Source organism: Urocampus carinirostris, chromosome 11 (assembly GCF_059441175.1).
Source record: "Urocampus carinirostris isolate Australia breed hairy pipefish chromosome 11, RoL_Ucar_1.0, whole genome shotgun sequence".
Taxonomy (NCBI): Eukaryota; Metazoa; Chordata; class Actinopteri; order Syngnathiformes; family Syngnathidae; genus Urocampus; species Urocampus carinirostris.
In genome coordinates this window covers 7,450,996-7,468,722 of record NC_142359.1, presented here as the reverse complement: position 1 = coordinate 7,468,722, position 17,727 = coordinate 7,450,996, and the positions used below count along the sequence as shown (strand labels likewise).

General features: G+C 42.1%; 1 protein-coding gene across 1 annotated transcript in view; it reads right to left on the bottom strand.

Moving 5' to 3' along the window:
• The window catches only part of plxna4 (plexin A4), a 351,701-nt gene that overhangs the window by 71,551 nt on the left and 262,423 nt on the right, over positions 1-17,727 (bottom strand). Inside the window, exons 8-11 of the mRNA XM_088348478.1 lie at positions 15,507-15,660; positions 13,896-13,995; positions 13,704-13,818; positions 2,485-2,685 (exon numbers count right to left, since the gene is read on the bottom strand). Coding sequence (XP_088204604.1) covers positions 2,485-2,685; positions 13,704-13,818; positions 13,896-13,995; positions 15,507-15,660 — 570 coding nt within the window. The remainder of the gene's footprint in view (positions 1-2,484; positions 2,686-13,703; positions 13,819-13,895; positions 13,996-15,506; positions 15,661-17,727) is intronic.

The following is a 17,727-nucleotide window of genomic DNA, read 5'->3' as shown; positions in this document are numbered from 1 at the left end:
GGAGAGAATAATAAAACGGACAAAAATAAACGGGAACAAAACTGGAAACCGATATTAAACGGCATAAAAATAAACGGGAACAATACCGGACTGGAAATACCAACAGGAAAACAGGACAGAGTCAGAACCCACGTCTTGCGGGGGAGAGGTTCATTGACGGACTGACAAAGTAAGAGAGAGCGCACTGAGTTTAACATTTTTTCAAAGTAACCTTCCCAATCCTGGCATCAGACGACAAAAATAACCTGGGCAGGAACAGTTTTAGTGTGCAACAGACGGCTGCGGCCGTAGACACATCGAAGCAAATCAAACACGTCCCCAATACACGGACTATTTTCTGTCGGATTCATCATTCGAGGCAAGATTACTGTTTCCCTCCTTCAGTGCTCAATCAAAGTACAATATTTGGATTGTGTGATGATGAGCCGCTCTAATCCCACAGACACACAAGTAGTCAACGTGATGAGGAGAGTCATAGCGAGGAGAGGCTTTTGTCTAAACACCAGAGTGGCATAATGGTGATGGGCGGTTCGCAAACGAAAGGGAGTGAACGACGAATTCCGGCTCCCCTTCAAAGAGCCGGCTCACTTCAAACACGCGCTCTCTCTCTCATTTCCTCTCTTGCTTTTTTGTCTCTTTCTTTCTCCCTCCTTTTCTTTCTCTTACTCCTTTGCTGCAATTCTTTCCTGTTCTCTCTTTCCTCCCTCTCTTCCTCCCTCTCTCCCTCTAGTTTTCTATTCCGTTCTCCTCTACTAATTACTCCGTCCCTCTCTTGCTCTCTCTGCTGTTCTCTCTCCTGTTGTCTCTCTACACATCCCTCTCTTCTGTTTTCTCTCTCCTGTTCTCTTTCTCCCGTTTCACTTTCTTCTGTTCTCTCTCTCCTGTTCTCTCTCTCTTGCTCTCCTTCTCTCCTTTTCTCTCCCTTTGTCTCTATCTTGTTATCTCCCTATGTCTCCTGTTCTCTCCCGTTCTCTCTCTCTACTGCAAAGCCCCCCAGATCTCTCTCTCTCTCTCACTCTCGCTCTCTCCCTTTTGCTCTTTCTCTTTCCCTCTCTCTCTTTCTCTCCCACTTAATTTCTCTTTCCATCTCTTTCTCTCCCCCTCTCTCTCTCTTACTCTCTCCCTTTCACTCAGTTTGACTGTCTTTCTCTCACACTAGATCTCTCTTTCTTTCACTCCTTTTCTCACTCTCCCTTCCTGTCACTCTCTTTGTCTTTCTCTCTACCTATCCCTCCCTCCCATTTTTCCTGTCTCCCTCTCTCCTGTTTTCTCTCTCTCTCTCTCTCTCTCTCTCTCTCTCTCTCTCTCTCTCTCTCTCTCTCTCTCTCTCTCTCTCTCTCTCTCTCTCTCTCTCTCTCTCTCTCTCTCTCTCTACCTCTGACTCCCTATCTGTCCTTTGCACTCTGTGTATCTCTCCCTCTTTCTCTTCATCTCTCTCACTCTCTTGTTTCCTCTCTAAATCTTTCCCTCTATTCGCCTTCATGTCTTTGTCTAATTCTCTCTTTCTCTTGTTTCTCTCTACCTCATTCTCCCTCCCTTTCTCGCTCTCTCTTTTTCCCTCCATCTGCCGTTCTCTGTCTCTCTCTCTTACTTCTGTTCTCCTCGGACTTCTCTCTCTCCCTCTCGCTTGTTTTCACTATTTCTCCTGTTCTCTCTTTCTCACTCTTTCTCACTCTCTGTCTCACTCACCCGTTGTCTATCTTTCCCACTGTCTTTTTCTCTCTCGCGCTTGCATTTCGTAATTTTCTTTATTTTCTCTAACTTTCTATCTCTCTCATTCTGTTTTCCTCCCTCTCACAAAGGCATGACTGGTTAATATGAGTGGTAATAACATTATTAAAAATGACACCGTATATGGAAACATCCATCCATCCATTATCTGCACCGCTTATCCACAGCAAGATCGCGGGGGTGCTGGAGCCCATCCCAGCTATCTTAAGGCAGTGGGCAGGGGACACCCTGAACTGGTTGCCAGCCAGTCGCAGGGCACACAGGGACAGACAATTCGCTCGCTCATTCACACCTAGGGACAATTTTGACCAGCCAATCACCCTGACATGAATGTTTTTTGGAATGTGGGAGGAAACCGGAGTACCCGGAGGAAACCCATGCAATCACAGGGAGAACATGCAAACTCCACACAGGAAGGTTGGTAGCTGGATTTGAACCCATGACCTGAGAACTGTGCCGCACATGCGCTAACCACCGCGCCGCCGTGCTGCCTATATGGAAACAATTCATGCTATTATAATATAGTAGCATAATACATTTTCAAATTTTCGTGCACCAGGTTTCACAATTATTGGCAATGAATCATTAAAAAGCATGAAAATCCAAAGAACCTTTGGGGAGCCGTGAGAGCTGGCTTTTTTTAGCCAGCCGAGGCGAAAGTGACGGTTCTCGAAAAAGAGACGTAATTGCCATCACGAGGCATAAAGCCTCTTTCATGCTAATCTGCTGAAGACACTGAAGCGTTGCTCTTACCGAGGTGTTCTGACACTGTACGGAAGAGCTGTTAAAGCGCAGGGCGGGGACGCGATGCTCGTTGCCCTGGATGGTCAGAAGGCACTCGTAGCCTCGCTGGCCCGACTGAGGCTGGGGCAAGTTCTTGGCCCTCAACGTGATGGGCTTCACCACATTCACCGGAACCAGGATGCGCTCGGCCGGCAGCAGCTGGGGACACTCCTGGGGAGGGACAGACACGTAATGCTTAAAGGAACAGAATTGTGCTTTTAGTGTTCCTTCCCACAATTATGCAAATATTTAGCAAACTGTTCCATGTGCCGGGGGATTTGACACATTTAGTCTCAAAGTTGACCAACCTGGTTTGTCTGCTATAAAGCCATGACATCATTGAAGGAACACAACAGTTTAAAAAAGGCAAGTCCCATTAGCACAACAGGTGAGGCCAGCTCCGAAACAGACAGGGATTTTAGTGTACAGAGATTGCATGCCGCTTATTTCTGCTTAGAGAAATCGAAACTTTGCTTACAATGTCACAATGGGGCCTTGCGACTGTTTTGTCGGAGTTGCTTGCTCCGGCCTCTAAGAGTTGCGTGGGGTAAGTACACCTGCCGTCGTTCCAGCATCCGTTTCTTGTTTGTCGTCGCTTCCTTTTAGGTAGGCGGTTGTAGCTTTTCGTTTTTATTTTATCGCTGCGTGTGTTGCAGTAAACTTCCCGATTAAAAAAAAGCATTGACCCCATTTGAAGTACGATATACATTATTATTTTTTTAAATATGAGATATAATTGGGTACAATTTGTTTTTGGCAGTGCACCAAGATTATTAAAGAATATACATAAAATGCGTAAAGTAATTTACCATCTGCATGAACAATGTTTTTCATGTATAGTCAAGTCAAATTTATTTATATAGCCCTTAGTCACAAAAATGTCTCAAAGGACTGCACAGGATTACAATGACACAATGACCTGATCTTAAACCAACATGCGGGCAAGGAACAACTCAAAACCTCAGCGTGAGGAAAAAGAGAAACCTTGAGAAGGGACCTCACAAGTGGTATCCCCCTTCCAGGATGACTAGGGTGAATTACACTTAGCATTACAGTACACAAACATAGAAAACACTAGGTAACATGTTGAAAATTTGTCCGGAAAGTGCATGACAGCAGCAATGCCCCCAGCCTGTAAACTAGTCCAGAAAGTCCATGACGGCCACGATGCAGCTTCCCATCTCTGCCAGCTGGTCCATGCAGCCGTTCACATGCTTCAGGTCAAACGCTGGTCCGCTGACTCATCTCAAATCGTCCTTTTCCTTCGTATCACCACCAGGCAGTCGGAAAAAGTTTTTGTTTAAAGGACATTTTTTCCTATTTTGCTTGAAAAGAAAATTGAAACTAAATATCTTGAAGAGAGACACTTCAAATAATCACATTAAATACTTTTCAGTTCCTATTTTGTTGGCAGATAAAATTGCTCATTTTAAGTTTAAGTTTTCTTGTTTTAACATTTTCCCATAATGCTTGCAACTAAGTTGGCCATTGTTAAGACATACTTAATAGGAAAAATCTTTACTTTCAACTTTTTAAGGACACCTCAAATGACGTACCCCACCTTTGAGGAAAAACTCAAATTAAAGAGAAATAAAAACAAATAGAGATAAAGGGAAGAGAAAAGCAGGATGTGAAGACAACTAAGAAAGCAGCATTTTCAAGTTGGAAGAACTGAAGACAGAAAGTGAGCAAGGAAGAAAAATAGGTGACAGGAACAGCTTGAGCATGTCAAAAAGTGTGAAGAATGAGAAGCGGGCCAGATAAGGTGAGCGTGGCTCTGCACGTTCAACTGGTGATAACGCTCGTGTGGAGTTTATTAAAAGCCACTTGATTGGGTTTGCCTGAGTGAGTGACTGGATGGCTCCAAAGTCGAGGTGGGGGCATAGACGCTATTCACAAAAGTCATTATAGATAAATGACATACAGGCGTAGAACGAGAGCTGGTGTGTTTGCGTTTCATTTGCCCGCGTTTGGAGAATGAATTTGAGTGGTTGGGTTAGCACACATCCGCTTAATACATTTGAACAACGAACGGCCTGATGGAAGCGCAGACATACTAAAGACATCTAGAAGACTTAACTGGTTTTTCTGTAAACTGATGATAAGGTGTCCGAATGCAACACAAATTTAATACAGATAGAAATATCTTTAATTCATATTTGGATTCCTCGAACAAAACTCTGTGGAAAACATTGCAAATTTCGATATTGATCTAGCGAAGGGGTCGGGGAGCAAAGTATGGCTCTTCAAGAGTATATCTGCCTTGCATATCTTCATAGCCAAAAGAGACCCTGTCGTGATTTGGTTTGGGTAGACAGTCCCAACTACAGTTTACAGTCACAGTGTTTCACCAACATATCCGTTTTGGCTGTACGTCTCTATACAATCCTGTATATGGAAGCTCATTAAACAATTGATGTTTACTGTTGAGAAACATTATGATGAAAACCCACAGAACAAACGGCAAACACCCAAAAACGGCAGCCATGCACCCAGAGCAATCATATTGGGTGAATGGCAGTGGTGGGTGGATCTCTGCACACGGAGTGTGCTCCCCTATGTCTCTCGCCCAGCGCCCTCTGCACCACAGGTTAATTTATCTGTATCTCTGCCGTTGCCACTTAACTGTTTTTGCTGTGAACTGATGATAAAGTGTCTGAATGCAACAAAAAATGTATACAGATAGATGTATTTTCTATTCATATTTGGATTTATCTAACACAACTCTGTGGAAAACATTGCAAATATCGATATTGATCTAGCAAAGGGGTCGGCGAGCAAGGTATGGCTCTTCATGAGTACATCTACCTTGCACATCTTCATAGCCAAAGAGACCTTGTCGAGTTTCGGTTTGGGCAGACTGTCCCAACTACAGTCACAGTGTTTCACCAACATGTCAATTTTAGCTGTACGTCTCTATGGAATCCTGTATATGGAAGCTCATTAAACAATTGATGTTTACTGTTGAGACACATTATGATGAAAACCTACAGAACAAACTGCAAACACCCAAAAATAGCAGCCATGCACCCAGAGCAATCATATTGGGTGAATGGCAGTGGTGGGTGGATCTCTGCACACGGAGTGTGCTCCCCTCTGTCTCTCGCCCAGCGCTCTGCACCACAGGTAAATGTATCAGTATCCTTGTCGTTGCCAGTATTTGTTTTACAAAATAAGCCTGCGCTCACCTTGTTTTGAAACCATTATAAACAATAAAAATGGCAACACTTGCAGTGTTTTTTGCAATGTTTCTGACCACGCTTCCAATTAGAAATCTCAAAGTTACTTCTCCACTGGAAGTACGTTTTAAACCAGTCTGCTTGTTTCGATTTTACAGTGAAAATAAAGGACACTTGTTTCGAATCTATATTTCTGGGTGCCGATAGAAATAATATCGACCCCTTTCTAGCCACCATTACAGTCGCTGTAAGTTGATCTAGTGTTTGTATTGTCATTATCACACACATAATGAGATGTGGGTCATCTCTGAAGAGCAGGGTGGCACCTTACAATGAAAAATTACGGCAACCACAGGATGAAGGGGCTGTATCTGAGTCCAATCAGGGAGTTTCCCCTGCTGCTTGTAACATGGAAATCTGTTTCCCTAAAAAAATGGCCTGGACCTGGGTGGTTAAGGGATCCGTGAATTAACTTAGACCGCTGTTATGTTCACACAGGCAGACACAGGCAGAAAAGGGGCATGGCAACTGTCTAGCCAATCAGCATGCAGATCACAACGCTCAATGAAAATCCACAAAGTAGCGAAACAGAGAGACAGCGAGAGTTTACCGTAAAACATGCTAAGAACAATACTGCAACGAAGAGAGATACCCATGTACTTTTTGACACTAGTGAAGAAAACTAGTGAGAGTCAATACTTCCCTATTATCTCCTCTCACAGCGTTCCTTTCTTGTTGGCAACCTTCTTGGATCTGCTAATTGGATGCTGGAGGGAAGTGGTAAGGGTGTTTGTGGAGAGCGAGTGGAAAACGGCGTGGGAGATGTAATGGCCTCTGTCTCGGCGTAGTTTCAAGTTTCGTAATAATAGCACTAAGAGTTGTGACAGCTCTTGCTTTCGTACGTTTCCTTTCTGAGATCTAGAATCCTGAGGTAGACATCTCATCACAGTATTCCCTCGTTTTTCACGGAGGCTGTGTTCCGAAAAAAAGGATTTTATCAGTTATGAAATAATAATGGCGTCACGGTGGGTGGGTGGTTACTGCGCAGCCCCATGGTGCAACGGTCCAGGGTTAAACTCAGGTACCGGAGCCTCCATGTGTAGAGTTTGCATATTCTCCCCATACTTTCCTACGAGCACTCCGGTTTCCTCCCAAAATCTTCCCCAAAAACATTCATGTCAGTAGAGGTGGGTAGGAACGGAGTACATTTACTCCATTACATTTACTTGAGTAAGTTTTGGGAACTTTTGTAGTTCTTGGAGTATTTTTAAAATCCCTACGCTTTTACTTTCACCTGAGTAAATTTGTGAAGAAAAAAACGGTACTTTTACTCCGCCACATTAGGCAACATTGAAGTCGTTACTTGGTTACTTAATAAATTCTTTCAACTTAAGTACGCATCTGTCTGTCTCTGCTAAGGCCTATTTATTTTGGATGACTTCTTTTACTACTTTACTTTTACATGTGAAAAGAAATCATTGGTCGAGATATTTGTAATTTACATAGTGTAATGCCTTAAAATTTGTTGTTTACTGTGGCACTGGCAGGGTTGGGTAGGGTTACTTTAACTGGATTACTTTCAATTAATTTTGGATTACTCCAATACTAAATATGCTAATAAAAGACAAAAGAAAGTAAATATGAATACAATTATGACTCACAACACGTGTTAAGCTTTCTCTCCTGGCTTTGATCTCTTTGATCTCCGGCAAAACGATCCCGTCTGTTCCGTATTCTGTATCGATCCCTGATCCAAGCCCCGTTATCCTGTATCCGGTATCGATCCCGTCCGTCCCGTATCCTGTATCGATTCCTGATCCAAGCCCCGTTATCCTGTATCCTGTATCCCGTATCGATCCCGTCTGACCCGTCCTGTCAGGTATCCTGCTCATTATCGATCCTGTCAGTCCCGTATCCTCTATCCTGTATCAATCCCTGATCCCTGCCCCGTCATCCTGTCTCCGGTATCGACCCCGTCTGTCCCATCCTGCCCAGTTTCCTGCTCGTCTGCCCCTGGCTTCCTTTTTACCTGCACCTGACTTCTCTGCCCCGCTTCTTCTGGCCAGAAATCGTCGAATCGCTGGCGTTTCTGTTCCCGCCAGGGTTGGGTAGGGTTACTTTAACTTGATTACTTTCAATTACTTTTGGACTACTCCAATACAAAATATGCTAATAAAAGACAAAATAAACTAAATATGAATAAAATGATGACTCACACCACGTGGTAAGCTTTCTCTCCTGGCTTTGATCTTTTTGTTCTCCGGCAAAACTAACATAAAATGCGACAGAAACAAAATGAAAATAAATCCAAACAGCTTGCCAACATCATTTTTGCCGTTCCATGTATTTCGTTACTCCCCAAGCTTGCACAAAATTTAGTAATTTTTATTTATATTCAGTTTATTTTGTCTTTTATTAGCATATTTGGTATTGGAGTAATCCAAAAGTAATTGAAAGTTTTCCAGTTAATGTAACCCCATCCAACCCTGGGCACTGGTATATGTTCACATTAGACGACAGTGCCATCTAGTGGTTAAATAGTACACACTGAGGCTTTAAATAAATCTGTGATGATAAAAATGTGTGCTGTTACTCAAATAAGGCTCTTTTTGCACACTTTTCAAAATTGTTCCGGATGGACTCTCTCCCTTTTGGCTCCTAACTAGCTGCAGTTAAATTTGACATTTGGCTCAGATAATAAAATCATCCTGATCAATATAGTTGTGGTAAATAAACTCCTCGGAATCGATCAGTGTGAGTTTGAAGCACTTAACGTTGCTTTTTTGAAAGCCGCGACTGGCTACTGCTTCTCTGAACATGTCTGGATGAATTGAAATAAAATGGGGCAGTTAATTGTTTAGGGCAAGCCATTAGAGAAGAAATGGCCTTTCTGCACGTACTATAACAGTTTTGGTTATTGGTGTGCTGCGCAAAAAAATCTTGCTTATTTTATATACGGTAGCTTGCGGAACTATTTGGCCCCCTTGAACTTCTGCCACATTTCAGACTTCAAACATCATGATATAAAACTGTAATTTTTGTGAAGCATCAACAATAAGATAATAACACAATCATGAAGTAGAACACACTTTATTGGATATTTTAAACTTTTTTAACAAATACAAAACGAAAAAGTGGGTGTGCAAAATGATTCTGCCCCATTGAGTTAATACTTTGTAGTGCCACCTTTTGCTGCGATTACAGCTGCAAGTCGCTCAGGGTATGTCTCTATCAGGTTTGCACATCGAGAAACTGATATTTTTGCCCATTCCTCCTTGCAAAAACAGCTCGAGCTCAGTGAAGTTTGATGGAAAGCGTTTGTGAACAGCAGTTTTCAGTTATTTCAACAGATTCTCAATTGGATTGAGGTCTGGACTTTGACTTGGCCATTCTAACACCTTAATATGTTTTGGTGAACCATTCCATTGCAGCTTTTGCTTTATGTTTTGGATCATTGTCTTGTTGGAAGACAAATCTCCATCCCAGTCTCAGGTCTTCTGCGGACTCCATCAGGTTTTCTTCCAGAATGGTCCTGTATTTGCCTCCATCCATATTCCCATTAATTTTAATTATCTTCCATGTTCCTGCTGAAGAAAAGCAGGCCCAAACCATGATGCTGCCACCACCATGTTTGACTGTTGGGATGGTGTGTTGAGGGTGATGAGCTGTGCTGCTTTTACGCCAAATATAACCTGCATTATTGCCAAAAAGTTCGAATTTGGTCTCATCTGACCAGAGCACCTTCTTCTACATATTTGGTGTGTCTCCCAGGTGGCTTGTGGCAAACTTTAAACGACACATTTTAAGAAATGTCTTCTTTCTTGCCACTCGAATGATTGTTGTCCTTTGGACAGATTCTCCCACCTCAGCTGTCGACTTCTGCAGTTCATCCAGAGTGATCATGTGCCTCTTGGCTGCATCTCTTATCAGATTTCACATTGTATGAACTGAAAGTTTAGGGGGACGTCCCGATCTTGGTAGGGACAATTTGGACCAGCGAGTCAACGTGCATGTTTTCGGAATGTGAGTGGAAACCGAAGTCCACGGGGGAAACCCACCCAATCACGGGGAGAACATGCAAACACTGCACAGGAAGGCTGGTAGCTGGTTTTAAACCCATTACCTCAGAACTGTGCCACAGACGCGCTAACCACTCAGATATATATATATATATATATATATATATATATATATATATATATATATATATATATATATATATATATATATATATATATGTTTCTGTGTGCATATATATTTTATACGTATATATGTATTATTTTTAGAAATATCTTCTACTTTCAACGGTCTTGATTTAAAAAAAACAATTGAAAACAACAATTGAGAATTAAGGAGAAAAAAACATATTCTGCTATTTAAACAGTGATAATATTTTCCTTTTTTAACTATAAAACAAGGACAAAAAAGCTGAGTGACAGTTTCTAACCCAGGGCCATTACAACACCTAACAATCACGCAAAACTGTAGCAATCTACATCTATGATTTTTGTTGCTGCTAATGTTATTGCTCTACTTTTCATTGCATTCCATTAAAGCTTGAGCCAGTCTTTAAGCAATATGTTGTAAACATTTTGCCTATTTGTTCTGACAATTTTTTATCTCATTTTTCTCATTTAAGTCTTTATTACGTTTCCTCTGAAGTGACGTCTCTTCCTTTGTCAGTCCGTCAACGAACCTCTGCCCCGCAAGACGTGGGTTTTGACTCGGTCCTGTTTCCTGTTGGTATTTCCTGTCTGGTATTGTTCCCGTTTATCTTGTCCTGTTTAATATCGGTTTTCAGTTTCGTTCCTGTCTAGTTTGTCCTGTTTAATTTCGATATCCAGGTTTGATATCAATCCTGTCTGTCCCGTCCCGATATCCTGTTTTGATTTCAATCCTGTCTGTCCCGTCCTGTCCTGTATCGACCCCATCCGTCCGATGTCTGCTCGGGCAATTGGTATCGGTCTCGTCGGCCTCTGGCTTCCAGTCATTCCTCGTCAGACTGCTGCCTATTATGCATGACTCCCCATTTCCCATAAAATAAAAGGCTTGTGTGAGATACGTCACGCATTTGGGTCCTGATCCTGTTCCTGTTCTTGACAATGACAATTTTATTCTGTTTCTTATTTAGCAAGAAAACACGTTCAAAATTAATAAATTGTGTAAGTGAACTTATACTTCAAATAAGGTAAGAGTCATTGAGGTTCGATCTTTTCTTTAATGATTTAGTTGGCAGGTAAACATTGCTAATTAGGTAAACATACGAATCCTATTTCCAATGTAACAGCGTGACCGGGAATATTTTTGTTGTCAGGCTAATCCCGGTGGCTAAATCCTTGAGACGCATGAAGGGCAAAGTTTGGCAAGCATCTGAGCAGCGTACCCCTTGCCACCAGTGGCATAAATAAAACAGCGCCCGCAAGCTCCGTGCCCAAATTGGGTTTTAACGCAGCGCCGCCGTGCATGCTAACAACCGGCTCAACCAGTGGGGAGAGAGGCGGGATCGCTATCATTAGCATAGCGCGGAGGGATTACTCCCAAATCCGCTCAGAATCTCTTCATTGTATCGGAGGCGGTAGGATCAACGGCGACTTGTTGCCGTTTCGGGAACAGTGGAGGGGTGTCCGGAAATCTGAAGTTGGGTGCGTGACCTCAGATTGGAGGGGTTAATAAAAAGCAAATTAAAAGTCATTAAGGAAGCAAAGCACCTGCTTTCCTTCAGCACCACTCATCAAACCGTCCGTGTCATTAATGTGCAAATGCCTAATCCCTCTCCATTTATTTGTGGCTTTTCTTGGAAGTCGGCACCACAATGGGAAGAGGATTGGCACATTATTATCCTCCGTCAATATTGACCAGCAGCGCCTGAGTTAATTGGAAAAGTAAACCGGCAAAGACCGGGGCTCTGCAAAGCACGGGGTTCAAAAGGATAATGGAAGACGTTGGGAAGGAGGGAAAATAATATCGCGCTCACAGGTTGAATGGCTCCGGGGAAATTTTGACGGTGGAATACAATGGCGGGCGGCCTGCTCATCAAACCAGACAATCTGGCCCTTGCGCTCGTCCAGACGGGCTCTGGCGCCACTGATCTTCATCTTTGCTCACCTCAGGCGAGAATTAACCGGTCGGCGACTCCCAGAAAGACCTGCCTTCCCCAGAAAGAGCGATGAGATGGCCAACATATTACCTTTTAGCAATGGTGTTGCAGTTATCCTTGGCTGTATTGCGGTTTACTTTTCACGGTTTCAATACTTAAAGGATTTTAATTGTACATTGTCTTCTGCATTCAGATTGGTCACCCTGCCTCTTTTCAGCCTGTTTCTGTCTGTGGGTCTAAATTGTACAAGTTCGTAAAACAGCTAGTAGAACATTATGTATGCACAAACAATTTTCAACTTCACTACTTTGCAGATTTTCATCCTGCATTGTGATCTGTATCTGATTGGCTAAACTGTAACCCCTTCTCTTTTCTGACTTTGTCTGCCTGTGAGCTAATAACATTGCAACCTAAGCTGTACACATACTGAAAACACCAGTACAAACCAACATTACATACGTGTTTCTTTTAAAGCAATAATGTCAACACAACACGCTGGACCTACAAAACCAAAAATAGGCAGATGCTTTCGACCGCTGACAAAGTTGGACCCAAGTCGCACCCAACTCCTCATTTAATACTTACCTTACACACCTACATACCTATTTACCATATCTAATACTTACTTTACCTACATACCTACCTACAAACCTACCTACCTAACTTCCTACCAACCAACCTTATCTAATACCTACCCTTCCCTCTTACACACCAACCTACCTTATCAAATAACTACCACTCCCACCTACCTACCTACCTACCTACCTACCTACCTACCTACCTACCTACCTACCTACCTACCTACCTACCTACCTATCTTATGTAATACCTACCTTACATACCTACATACCTACTTATTTACTTACCTACTATTTCTAATACCTATGTTAATTACCTACCTACCTACCTATATACCTACCTACCGACCTACCTAACTTCCTACCAGCCAACCTTATCTAATACCTACCTTTCCCTCTTACACACCAACCTACCTTATCAAATAACTACCACCCCCACCTACCTACCTACCTACCTACCTACCTACCTACCTACCTACCTACCTACCTATCTTATGTAATACCTACCTTACATACCTACATACCTACTTATTTACTTACCTACTGTTTGTAATACCTATGTTAATTACCTACCTACCTACCTACCTACCTACCTACCTACCGACCTACAATTGTCCCCACTTACCTTACTCACCTTCCTTACATTCCTTACTTACCTACCTACCTATCTACCCACCTACCTACCTACCTACCTACCTACGTACCTACCTACCTACCTACCTACCTACCTACCTACCTACCTACCTACCTACCTACTTACCTACCTGCCTAGCCACACACCCGCCCATCGTTCATTCATTTTAATCTAACTTGATCTATTTTTCTATGTGGCCAACAGAAAACATTAAATCTTTTTAGAGATTGGCAACAATTACAATTTGCGATTATGATTAATCGCCTAAACTCTTAGATTAACTACACAATACAAAGACAAAACAGAATTTCATTAGTAAATATTTGTTCATTTTGAGTTCCCATTTTTCTTAAATGCTGAAAAAACAGGTGTGTCAGGCATCTGCTCATGCATGGGGGGAATATGAATACTCCGCACAGAGAGGCTGGTAGTTGGAATTTAACCATATAGGCGCAGTGGAAAATAAAGCATAAGGGTTGTCATAACTCAGTGGGTCATTGTCAACAAATACATTAATAGCGACCGTATTTAATTTTTAATTTTGTTAAGGATACCTCAAATGACGCAGCTTTGAATATTTAGTACATGTCCAACAATTTATAAATCACATTTATTAATACGTGAACAGTGGGTCCGAAATTTACCCCGTGGAATAATTTGGAGACCACTGATTTGAAAGTCAAGTCCGAACGCAGACCCACCTCTGGTTTCTTGACACGTCCCTCCTGGAAGGAGCAAGTGCGTGGGTCATGGGTGCAGTCATGTCTGTATTTGCACCAATGGCACTGGTACGGGCTGCTCACGCACGATAAACATCTTTGAAAGGAACCACAAAAAAATACATGATCAGATTGTCGTCACAAGGCCAAAGATGCACACAGTGTCAGACTTACGACTTGTGCACGCTGCAGTTGTAGAAAACGAAACTCGTGTTTGCAAACGCCAAGCCGGTCTCCTTGGACTTGAGATAGAGCTGCACGATCTGGTGGTCGCCTGGAGGAAACAGGCATGGAATTGTATCACTTATACACACGGCAATAGAGGAGCCGCAAGTGCTCCGCTTGTTGCTACGGTATCTTTGGGGAGAGTGCGAAAATCCCTGCAACCTTGACGATAAGGTGGCAACGAGTCTCCCTGGAGGTGGCAAGCGGTCTTATAGGGTGTTTCAGACAAGCCAGAGTGGGAATGTGATGAAACGCTGTACCTCGTCTGTGTCCTTTTGTCTAACTCTAATGAAGGGCTTCATGTTTAATTCATTATACGCACACAGGCTCACACACACAACCCTTGCACACGGGTCACCTCGCCTTCGTGGGTGCGGACCACTTATTCTGCTAGCCTGGCTAACAAAGAGGGAATCATTCATCAATCAAGTTAAAGCGCCCCTGACAGTGGATCCGTCCTAATTAGGCCGCCTAAAAGTTACCTTGAAGGCTGCTAACGTTAGCTTCCCTTTCCTGCTAGTGTATGTGTGTGTGAACCAAGAGTCAGGAACCATATTTTGTGGACTACAAGGCGCACTTAAAAACCTGGAAATTTTAACATGCACCTTTCAAGCGGACTCAATCAGAAACGTGGTCTAAATAAGAAATGCGTCAATATATTTTTGCAATCATTGATCAGTCGATAATCACTGACACAAGTTGCATACCAATGGTGGCAACAGGTAGCAATGGTAAGAGCACCGAATCCTAACCTCCAGGCCAGGATGCTTGTTAACAATTGTATGACACTGAATGTAACAGGAATCGAATCCAGATCACGGCAGGGCGAGCGCAGATCCCATCCACTAGACAACACATGAAAAGGCATTAGGTCTTATCTCATTATCTCACTATTTTTAGACACAATATCGGATATGTTAAAGCGGAGAGACTGTCGTTTCACTTTCTTAATAAACTACGCATTGTAAGTGTCAAAATGTGTGGGCATGAGTTTATTTATATATTTCAAGACAAGCAAATTACTTACCACAATGTAGTTCTCTTTATTTAGTTCATAGCAACCAAATTACTTCCCACAATGTCTTTATTGTCATTGAGTTCAGAATCTTGTGCACTTCGTATATCGACTGTGAGGCTGCTGGTTTAATGTCTGACTATATATTGCAGCCTGGCCAAATAAAAACATCCACAACTTGGTACCTTGACTGAAAATAATAAGACGTTATGCCTTTTCGTTTGTTGTCTGTTTCTCTGATGGTCTAGTGGATAGGATCTGGTGCACCCAATTGGACTCCCCTCTGTGATCTGGGTTCGATTCCTGTTGCATTCATGTTATGACATTGGATGTAAATTTGATCAGTGATATTTTACAACTGATCAACAAATGTGCAAAATATGGCACTTTTTCATTTTTTGTGCAACCCTAGCCCCTACAATAGTTAACACTTTTTTTGGCAAGGGGCCTTATAATGCGGTCCCCCATATAATTAGAAAAATACAGCAATTACTTCATGGAAAAAACAATAGGAATGAAAGTCCAGAAGAGATTGGCTTATTTACCTTTGTCAACGACTACACGTGGCATCTCCTTCTCAGCCGGTGAAAAGCACTTGATGCGGTTGCCCTGCACCAGACCGTTCATCTCGGCCAGGTCTTCAAAAGTGCAGTTCACTCCCGCAGAAAGTTCCGGCACATTGTAAGCTTCCAGGACCAACTTTGAGAGGAAAGGGGAGAGATGGACAAACAATATCAATATGTTGTGAAAGGTATTCTGTCAAGGTTCAACCACAACATCGAAACATGATACAAAATCGGTCATCTTTATGTGTAATCTTTGGGGTTTTGTTGTGGATGAACTGCAGCCTTCGAGCTGACAGGAGCCTATTGTGTGAAGATATCTGGTGGGAGTCATGGGATAATGTCGTTACAGGAAGTCACAAGCTGTTGACTGAGCAAGTTGAGGCCGGAAAAACATCAAGAGATTTTTTGAACACAGCATAAAGCCCAACGTTTCTGGAACAGTTCTGAATAAAGAGCATTCCCTCTTTGCCATATCTCCTCTCCGCGTATATTTTGGGGTGACGCCCAACGACGTCCTCTCCAAAAGTTTCAAATAACTAAAAGAAAATTATTTACTCTATGATGTTAGGTATGATTCCAAAAGATTTGAGAGTAATTTGCCCCTTGGACGCTTGGTTTATTGGTGTTTTACTCAGTAGTCTATTGATACTGGACCAGATACAGTAGGTGACACTTTTGTATTAAATGTAAGAAAGATGTAAGAATAAAGTGTTATTCAAAATATCTATATGTGTTTGCCTCAGGTCTCTATTGGTAATAGTCCCAGTTAGTGACACTTTAACAAGTTTGAACAATGCAAGAATCATTGCTTCTAAAACAGTTAAATTCCATTAATCAATTCCCATCCCTAACCATCAGGGTCCGTTGTAGGAGTCCATTGGTACTTTTCTGTAAGAATGTGGTAAAAACCAATAGATACTAGAATAAAAAATGAATAGTGACATTAGTCAACCTCCCTCAGTGTCAGATTTAGAATGTTTTCATTACTTGGCCCAAGTAATGACCCTTACACTGGCACAATAAAAGAACTCTGAATTATTATGATAATTGAATTTCCTTCTAAAATTATATTCTCAATTGTACTCTTTTGTAAGAATATTAAAATAATGTATGAATCCTGAGTTGTAAAATACTTGACTGTCACAGAAGGCCAGATTCCATAATAATTGAGTGCCAGGGATAGTAGTTAATTGGTCATTGCCCGGTTAGTGACATTAGACCACGAATGCAAGGAGAATGAAATAATCCAGGATAAAATTACAAACGACAGCTCTCGGTCAATTTTAGTATATCAGTGTCCGATTTAGCGTTCCATCAGTACTTGACCCTTTTGATAACAAAAACATAAATACTGGACTGTCTCAGAAAATTAGAATTTTGTGATAAAGTTCTTTATTTTCTGTAATGCAATTATAAAAACAAAAATGTCATACATTCTGGATTCATTACACATCAACTGAACTATTTCAAGCCTTTTATTATTTGAATATTGCTGATTTTGGCTTACAGCTGAAAAAAACTCAAAAATCCTATCTCAAAATATTAGAATACTTCCTCAGACCAAGTAAAAAAAATAATTTTATAACAGCAAAACTAAATCAAACATTTGAAAATGTCCATCGATGCACTCAGTACTTGGTTGGGAATCCTTTTGCACGGATTACTGCATCAATCCGGCGTGGCATGGAGGCAATCAGCCTGTGGCATTGCTGAGGTGTTATTGATTTCCAGGATGCTTCGATAGCGGCCTTCAGCTCATTTGCATTTGTAGGTCTGGTGTCTTTCATCTTCTTCTTAACTATACCCCACAAATTCTCGATGGGGTTCAGGTCAGGGGAATTAGCAGGCCAATCAAGGACAGTGATGCCGTGGTCAGTGCACCAGTTACTGGTGGTTTTGGCACTGTGGGCAGGTGCCAGATCATGCTGGAAAATGAAATCCTCATCTCCATAGAGCTTTTCAGCAGATGGAAGAATGTAGTGCTCTAAAATCTCTTGGTACACAGTTGCATTTACTCTGGACTTGATGAAACACAGTGGACCAACACCAGCAGCTGACATGGCTCCCCAAACCATTGCTGACTGTGGGAACTTCACACTGGATTTCAAGCAACTTGGATTTTGCTCCTCTCCAGCCTTTCTCCAGACTCTGGCGCCTTGACTTCCAAATGAAATGCAAAACTTGCTTTCGTCTGAAAAGA